This window comes from Diorhabda sublineata, chromosome X (assembly GCF_026230105.1).
Source record: "Diorhabda sublineata isolate icDioSubl1.1 chromosome X, icDioSubl1.1, whole genome shotgun sequence".
Classification (NCBI taxonomy): Eukaryota; Metazoa; Arthropoda; class Insecta; order Coleoptera; family Chrysomelidae; genus Diorhabda; species Diorhabda sublineata.
Window position 1 is genome coordinate 29,998,759 of NC_079485.1, and position 9,898 is coordinate 30,008,656.

At 31.1% G+C, this 9,898-nt stretch overlaps 1 protein-coding gene across 2 annotated transcripts in view; it reads left to right on the forward strand.

The window, feature by feature from the left end:
* The window catches only part of LOC130451655 (la-related protein 1B), a 35,127-nt gene extending 25,776 nt beyond the window's left edge, over positions 1-9,351 (forward strand). Inside the window, exons 12-13 of one of the 2 annotated variants that reach the window (XM_056790811.1) lie at positions 7-172; positions 262-9,351. In XM_056790811.1, coding sequence (XP_056646789.1) covers positions 7-172; positions 262-273 — 178 coding nt within the window. In that variant the 3' untranslated portion in view covers positions 274-9,351. Of the gene's footprint in view, positions 1-6 lie in introns of both variants that reach the window. The other variant, XM_056790809.1, reaches the window with a different exon arrangement.
* Positions 9,352-9,898: the final 547 nt, after the last annotated feature.

Consider the following 9,898-nt stretch of genomic DNA (forward strand, 5'->3'; position numbering starts at 1 on the left):
TTATAGGAATGAAAATATGTATCCTCAACCTGGTACTAGTGCTCCTGCTGATTCAGGCTTTAAATATGCTAGATCTCGTACTCAATCGTTTGGCTCTGGACGTATCCGTAACAATAGTGCCCATCAACGTACTGATTCTTGGAGACAAAAAGATGTTAGGAATGAGCCTAAGGTATGTATCTATGCTTGTCTATGTAACTAGTTCCATTTTCCTATTATCCCTACAAATGAGCCTCGTCTTGAAAATAATTTTTTTTGCAGGCTACTTTGTAAAAATCTGCCTGAGCATGGTGGAGTATCTGGCCTGATGTGATCTACCAACATGATAGATTAAATTTTAAATTTAGGTTTGATTTCCAAAAATAAAAAATAAAAAATAATTTGGGTACTTTAAGAACTATATTTAAGTCGTGAAATTGAAAGCTGAAGCTATTGGAAGTGTATTGTGTATCAGTGCCATTACCTTGAAATATTTTACAATTTTATAGTTTTTCGTACTTTTTCGACAAACATCATGAATAGAGTGAAATCAAACAGAAATATTAAATGCTAGTGGCTCTAAAAACCGTATCGGTTGATTTAACTAATTATTGAATTTTTTAATAACTGCCTAAAATTTGATCTTGAGAGTAAAACTAATTTGTAAATAGCTCCCATTTATCTGGAATTGTCAGTTTTGTACTCTATTCATATAATTTTCATTCGTAGTTTTTTTTATTACGTAATCATAGCTTCTAATCTTAAAAAAAGCATTTGGTGGTTGTATATATAGCCTTATTCGAGAAAAATTACTAATTTGGATTTGCGAACATCTTTTATACACTAATGTTTTTGAAAATACCCAAATTTGTCTTTAAAAATATGTGTTCATACATCTAATAATACTAAATCAGTTGTAGTTTCAGGAAACACAAGAACTCCGCATCTGAATCTTCATATAAAGACCCGAGGTCGATTTGCTTATTCAAGCTCATTGTTATATGTTCAAAACCAAAAATTCGAAGTATCAAACGGAAGACACTAACTACTACCACTACAATGACACTAACAATTTCATTATCTGATTCTTCAAGCCATGTGCCATCGATTATGGAAGGCTCGAAGGACCAGACAGTGTATGTGTAAGCAGTGGTTGTATAAAGTGTACAATGAAGATAAAAAAATTACTTTTATAATTATGAATTATATACAAAACAAAACTTAGATTTTCCCAAATCTTCTTTATCTCTATTTGCTCCTTATTATTTCAGTTTTAAATAAAAGTTATAACATTTTGTTGTTTAGAATAAATACAAGTTGTCTCAAAAGAAAGCTCACATTTAAAAAAACAATTTCAAGAAAAGTAAGAAGTTTATTTAATGTTTATTAGATATTGAAATGCATTGCTTGGTAATTTATTTCTTGAATATAACATCGTCAAAATATAAACCGTGGTCCTCACGGTTTTCATTTAATCAAACACTAAAATTGCCTCTGCCAGCTCCGCAGATATTCTCCTTGATGTCTTTCTTTTCGCAAAGGATATTTTCTTTTAATTGTACCAGGGAAGTCAGTTTGTTAGTGCAAATTTGAATTTAACATAACCCCCTCAGGATAAAGTCCATAAGTGTTGAATCGGGACTGTGTAGAGGCCAACTTAAGTTACTTCTGGAGATCAATTTGCCAAGACGTATGTGAAGTTTCTCCGTTCTACTGGAATCATGTTCTTTAGTTATAACCATTAAAGTTTTGTAGTTCAAGCACGAATAAGTCGTCTAACATCTGCACATGACACCCTGAATTCACTGTAACTGTGCGCCCTTTTTCATTTTCAAAAAAGTAAGACTTAAGCGCTGATTATTGCAGCCTATATGGTCACTTTAGTCGCATGTAGAGGTTTCTTTGAGTTTGAAAGAGTTCTTTGGATTGGTTTCACTCCAGTAGCTTCATTCGAAAACTAAATGTTTAAAAGCGCACAATCATATGGTTTACGAAGTCAATCCTCTGACCAGCATCCTGAGGCTTTTAATTCTTGTATCAACTGCATTTTGTAAGGTACAGCTCCACGCTCCATAGCGACTAAATTCCCAAGTCACTGATTGACACCTCCTGCGTCCCTGAAATGAAATTTCTCTTGGGATACCTTGTATTTATTTGGCTTTGAATTGATAAATAAATCTTTGAATATATATTTTTTTCAATCTGTTGAGTCAAAAAAATAATAAAAATTCTTTTCAAATTTTGTGGTAGGTACATATGTGAATTTGCAAATTATTTTTCCAATAGCAAATAAAGACCTGAAAACAAAATCCTTGACATCAGTACATTTTTCGAATCGAGTAGTTTGTTAATTGGTGCTCTGACTTGTTTGATTGAAAGAAATGGTGCAACATCATTTTAGCTAACATTGTAGTTATTTTATTAACTATGTAAAGGATTTCAGCCTCAATTAAGGTTCCAGTACAAACCATTTCTTCATCACATGTTACATACGGAATTACATACTGAATGCTCGGAAGCTAACCTGGATCACGTTCGGAAACTGATCGAGTTAATAGGATCGTAGTTATATCATACGATCCTTTATACCATAGTAGACCAGTGGGTAAATGCGACAATTTGACAGGTTGTTTCATTTGTCTATGGTTTTTTGAACTCTTAAAAGTTATTCATTCCCCTTGAATGGCTGTCTACTGTTAATTCTCATGAGCATTGTCATCGATAGGCTTCTGAAGTTTGCCGTTTTTATACATTTCAGTATTTCAGTATAAAAACATCTTATCAGTATTATACTCTAGTGCAAAATCCATGTGACGCACAAAAAAGTAATAAAAACCGAAAGTTTTTGTAGATTAGTTTGTAAATTTGAAATTGTGATAAAAATCAAAAGTTTTTGTGAATCAAGTTCTTAAATTTGAAATTTTCATCGACAATTGAACGTGACGTTCGGAAACTCATCTAAATCTACCTAAACCTAAGTAAGTCTATATTCGGTCCAAGATTTTCTTGTAAAGCTTTTTGTACCATCGAAAAATCCACAGCTTTTGAAGCAGTTTAAATTGTAGTTTTAGGCTTCTACAAGCTTTGTCTCCCTTCTTAATTTCTTGTAAAACGTCCTTTCAAATGTTTTAAAGTTTATTATTCCTTGATTAGATGTGTGAAAATTTAACTTTCATAGTTTTCAATGGTGGATTTAGGTTATGTTGATTTATTTACATTAACAATTACACTGTCTGGTGCACGTTTCAATAAGTTTTCCCTGAAGGTGAACTAAACTATAGTTTACTTTGAGTTTGGGGAATTCCAAGTAAAACGTCTTATTACTTCGATTTACAGTATTTAAGGGTTTATCAGAATGGAACGTTATTTTTTTGACTTGACAAGGTTTGAGTTATAGAGATTCCACTGTAGTTAATAAACTTTTGGAGATATAAAAATTAATACTATTAAAATTTCGAGCGCCATTATTTATACCTGTAATATTATAAATTATCTGAAAATATCAGTTTTTGAAGGAACTTGGAAGCGATTATGTTATTACAACAACCTGCTATATAATGAATACAGTAGAAGCAAAAACATCAACTAAAATAGACAGATCAGCTAATTCATAAATCTGGGAATTTGAAAATTATATTTATAATTATATTCTTAACAATTTATGTAGAAATCATGTAATTAATATAAAATATAAAAAAATTGTCAAACTAATTACTACACATTCCGAAACTTTATGTTAGATATTATTTTTTGTGCAAAGTGCTATAAATTATTATAAAAGTATTTCGTTACTGTATGCTTTCCTGAAAAACACCCTTACGATTTTCCCTAACCTTGTGTATCTTTCACTCTTACTCCAAATATTATAGTATCTTATAGAATTGCGTAGTACACGTGGAATAACCGTCATCCAATTCCAAAAACACTTTTTTCTTTTATGGATAGATTATCAATTCGTAACATAGATGTGATGTCGCTGGCAAAAAAAAACTTATTTTTCTTAGTAAAATCTTAAAGCTAATGGCATTAGCTTCCAAATGATGCATTCTACATACATACAACTTTAGAATGAAACCAAAAACTTGCAGCGGAAAATTTTGTAATATGGTAATAGTTTGTCCTGTTTACCGTTTCCCTTTTATTCGTAATGCAAATAAGTATTTTCATACCAGGCCAGAAAATTCAGGATTACTCCTCGTTATCTGTTTTTGTTTTCTTTATAGTTTTTCATTTGTCTTAGCTGCGTTAAATATTTTGATTTTGAAAAAAGCTTAGAGATCTATCTAACCAAATTATAAAGCCTCTCCTTTCAAAATTATAAGACATTTTAATGCAACTGACACATAATCACGCTCATAGAACCAATATACAAGTCTCGGACACTTCCATCTCGATATGGTAATCTTTAAAGTATGGTATTCACAAGTTAATTTTCTTACGCAAACCCTGATATTGTCACCATTATTCCTACTCTTTTTTTGAGTAAAAATTCTTTTTGGAAGATTCAGTTATGGTATTCCATCTTCATATTCGACTATAGCACGGTAGATGTTTCTGTGTAAAATATTTTGGTTTAAAAAAAATTTTTATATAATGTGAGCAAAATAATTTCACATAATTGGTTTGAAAAAAGCTTAGAGATCTGTTCCACCAAATTATAAAGCCTCTTCTTCTTTCCAACTTATTAGACATTTTAATGCATCTAACATAAAAGGGAACTTGTTTAATTTAAGTCAAGAAAATGAAAAATTTTCTGCTTATCAAGCCATTTTGATATTGTATTTTGTGCCAAAATTATTACGTTACATATAACATTACTTTTGATTGTTTTTTTATGTGGATTGTTGATGTTTTAGATAAATAAAATAATTTTTAAAAAAGAAAATGTTTGAACACTATATTTATAGAATTAGTAATAGTATTTTCGGGTATATTGCGTAAATAATGTATTTTGAATCGAGTATAAAGCAGTTCATTTCATATTCTATCGATTGCCTGTAGTTGGTGTCTTCTTTACATTTTATAATAATAAATAATCATATTTCGTGAAATGTTTTTTCGCTACTAAAGAAATTCGTACATCACCATTTTGTACTACAAATTACCAGCATTTAGGATTCAATAATTACATTTTAGGAAAAGTAAAAAAATATAAAAATTTTATTTAAAACAAAAACGAATCTATTATGTACTATGTGTATATAAATTTTGTAACTAAATTAATATCATATTCGCTTCTGTTCGTTCCATTCGAGTAGAATTTTTTACTTACTGACAATTTTAAGATGTGTGAGTTTTTCGCAGTTTCCTCCTTAGGTAAAAGTTTTTATTTAGTGAATTGTGTTTTTGTTATTGTTTCTGTTGAACTCCGTTAATGTCAATTATGATGATTTTGTAATTTCGTTCTATTTGAAGATTGTTTTAGTTGTTTTCTTAACTTTATTTGCTATTATTAAGTATATGTTTTCTAGTTATTATGCGCCCATTATCCGTTTATTTTTCAACGCTGTTCCTTATCGGATAATGTCGTAAACCCATTTTTTGAAGAAGAATTTGTTACATTTAAGAACAATTAATTAACTAGAACCAACGTTTAATGGCACATCGTGAAGTTTTAATTTCGTAGTTCGAATACCTTCGATTATAAATTAGGTTTTTGATAATCGAGTTTTTACTATAAATTCACTGATTACAATTTTGAAATGATCTTCAAGTTGAATTATTTTCTTTTGTTAATTATTTTACACAATTATTTTGTATTGGGTTTATATTTACTATTCTGTAAATTATATTGAACGTCAATACTTTTATTTCAGTAAGTCTAGAAATTCCAGTCAAGTTGGAACGGTCTTATTTTAGCTAATATAAATATCGTAAGTAATTGCAACATAGCTGATAATAGAACACTAAACTTCTTCTAAAAATCCGCAGTTAAAAGCTAAAGTTCAGGATACACCGTATGGAGATTCCAAAAATATTGCTTTTTGATTTTATATATATATATATATATATATATATATATATATATATATATTATATAAGTCAAAATTACATATATACAGTATATCTAATGTCTCAATGTGAAGAGATATTTTTAATCCCATTTATGGCGTACAATATGCGGGCGGTTTAAATATGGACAAACCCTCCGAGACATTTATTTATTATCGAAAATATTAACAAAAATTTTCAGTTTTTCTTGCTAGGTTGTAGTAGTATGCAGCATTTATAGAACGTTCTATAGTGAAAATTCGCATTCCTCCCCGCTTCGTATTTTTGATCGAAGCTTAGGAATCCATCGCGTTATTTTGCGATAATGAAGGTGTTCGTGGATGGTAGACTCTACATTTCGATTATATTTGAACCGCCCTGTATATCTTGGTTTGCGCCAACGCTAAATATTCAATTGAATCACTGTATTTCTTTTCATATACCAGTAACAAAATTTGAATACCGGAATGACAGTTGTTTTAATAATTTTTTCAACAATTCCAAACGCGTAATTGGTAGCTAATGTTATATGGGGAGAGAAAAGAAATAACGTTGTTTGCTCGTTTAAGAGTTTATACAAGACTAATTTATTCACAAAAATGATATAACGAAATTTACACAAACTTATTGTCACGAGAAAATACTGTCAACTAAATTATTTCGGCGATCTACAAATAGATGGCGCTATTGGACTACTCTTTTAATTATTGAAACAGCAATAATAACAACTAATTATTTTAATCAATGTTTTATTCAATATTTCAATAAGGAAAATAATTGTATATTAATATTTTGGGAAATATATTTTTTCATGTTCTCAAATTGACATTAGATATATCAGTGGTACAATAGAATCTAACAAAAAAATGTTTATTTCAAAATATTATCATCACATACTCCTTATTTGCTCTCTCCATTTTCGCAGTGTAGAGATTTGAACATCCGGGTATACATTGTTACATATTTCACCATATCGTAGTCGTTTTGGTGTTATAATTGAATTGGTTAAATAAGAATCTGAACAAGTCACAATATCCTCAGTTTTCAGGAGACAAAAACAATTAGTTCAAAAAAACATTTATTAGAAAATATTTTTTTACTATTTGTGTAGAATTTGATCGGAATACTTATTAACCAACTTTTTTGGATTAATAATGACTTGTTTGCTTTATAATTATACTAAAACCCCGCTAATCCGAATCCTGTTAATCCGATTTTTCTGAAAATCCGATCGGTAATAAATTATATTTGTTGACCTTCTTTTCACGCTCTGAAAAGACAAGGCTAATAATCGGGATCTCAATAAAACATCCTTTTGAACAGAAATACGATTCATTGAGGTTTTACAACATTGTATAACACCACTAATATTGCGAACGGTTCGTCATGTCGGTCAATATCAATTGCTTCAAAGTAAAAAACCAATTTGATGCTGCGATGTTGCGCCATAGCAAACACAGACCTCTGCTCTGCCTAGCTCAGAGCAAGGTCGAATGCGGCTACCACGTCGGAATGCGATATAACTTCATTACCACCGGTGCCGGTTTCCGCTTCTTGGCGGTTGACTGCAGCTGCCTCGTTGACAAGCTTCTCGTGAGTGTAGGGATCTTGCGCCATCCACTCATCGACGTCTGAGTCGTTTGCTTCCCCACAACCGGGAATTTCTCTCACCAGTTGAAGCAGGGGTTAGAACTGTCATCTGGCGAGTAAACAAAGTCAAGGGAAGTCCACAACTTCCTCCAAGACTTTCTAATGCCTCAGCTGACCAGTAAGTTACATCTTTCACTGTCAATTTCTGGATTTTTTCTATTAATTTTCAATAGAGTCTCCTTCAATAAGTGTAAGGGGAAATTTCTTACGATAGGCTAATTTCATTGCCTCAAGAACCCCTTAGTCCATAGGCTGTATCAGAGCTGTAACATTGAGTGGGAGGAATACAGTTTTGACTTCGTCACTTTGTAATTGTTTGATGTCTGAGTGAGGTGGTGCTTTGTTAACTTATTTGGCAAGACGTTTTCTTTATTGAAACGTTTAACATCCTTGACGAACTCATTGTGAAACCAGAGTTTAAATAGAGCCATGTCCATCCACGCTCGTATTTGATTCGTGTAGTAGACCGGTAGGGATTGACAGACTCCTATACGTGAATTACTCAAAAACGCAAACAAACAGAAGCGACAGAATTTAGAAAAAAATTCTGGTGGGTGACTCCGCGTGAGTAGTTAAGGGTTAAAATAATAATAATAATAACAAAAGGAAACATTTTCACAAATTATTTTTCTCAACTAGATGCAAATCTTTGGTGTCTATAAATGTACAAACGAATGTTCTGATACGGTCTGTTTCTTAACTGATTTACGGGTCTTACCATAAAGTAATGAAATAAATTTTCTTCAATTAACTTGTTCAGTTTTTCTATTAAACCGATTTAATTATGAAGTTCATATTAGTAATGAAGGAAGCAATTTCTTGATTAATGTTTTATCGTTAATATTCATAATTAAGTGAAATCTTCAGCCTGCGAATTGTCGAACTGATGGAAGAATATTTGGCTAGATTTCTTTATACACTCCTTAATATTAATAATTTTTAGCCCTTTATACTTACTCCCAAAATTTGAGTGGAGCTTATAGTTTTAATTTTGCTGAATACCTACTATTATTAATTTTGTGTGTTAGCATAAAATGTATAAAGTAATTTTTTGCCCCACGAATATACCCGCCGACACTGTATACTTATACAGGGTTCGATGTGAATAAAATTGTCCCGTGTAAAACGCCATGAACATAAAGTATTTGTTACTTGTAAATGCTTATAGTCCGGGATGATGGTGCATTAACCCTCAGAGTACAGAACAGGGATTTCTAGCACAGATTTATATCTTTCAGGTAAAATTTTTATACAGCGTTAAATTTTACTAATAACAGGACTTTTATGCTAAAATAAACGTAGCCTCAGTTTTTACAAATTTGGAATAATTGGCTTTACTTATTTTGCTGGGACACTTCTGTTTAAGGGCAAGAAATTAATAAAAAAATGTGATAATGGGTGTTAATATAGTGTTTGCTTATTTCTTGCATTTAAGTATATATAAGTTAGATTGTAAATTTTGTTGTGGAAGAATGGTAAACGAATTTGTCTTCCAGTGACACAAAAAAATAATAAAATTTCTAAAAAACCAAAAAAATTTGATCATTTAAAAATTTTAGTAACAATCCTACAGAGGATCGATTGGTCAACTGATATTCTTTGTTGGGTTGATTACTGAAAAAAAAACAGTTCTGTTCCTATGCCAAATTATATTTTTTCTAGAGTTATAGCGAAAAAATGTGTATCATTTAGATTTCATATGTTTATGTAAATAATAAGATGTAAGTAAGATTTGGTTTGATTTATTTACAATTACCTATCACACCCCAAACTCCTCTACTATACTCAATTTAAAAAGACGGATTAAGTAAATAAATTCACTCATCAAGAGCATCTCAAAAAATTTGATAAACGCTCAAATGCATCGTTTTGAAACTCTAATCTCAATTATCACTTGATTTAATTTTTGTTCAGTGTAATGCAACTTGAACGAATATTTCCAGGTCGAATAATGACAAGCGGTCACTAGGTAAAAAGTGGCAACATCGCAAAAACTACAGATTTTTGTGGAAGGATACTTTTTTGGCAACATTCTTAAAATTTTGGTCGAGGAAGTTAAGATTAAAGAGGTATGTAAATTAATTATCAAATTTAATACCATCTTCGTCTTCTATTTCAAGAGCTCCCAGGTGTAGTGCTCTGGGGTTTTTTAGTGTTTCGTGGATAGAAGTTTCGTCCTCTGTGCAACAAAATCTGCACGCCGCATTTGTCTAGCGACTTCAGGTGTTTGTTGAGGCGACAGTGCCCCGATAGGACTCCTGTTAGTGTTCGTAGATTG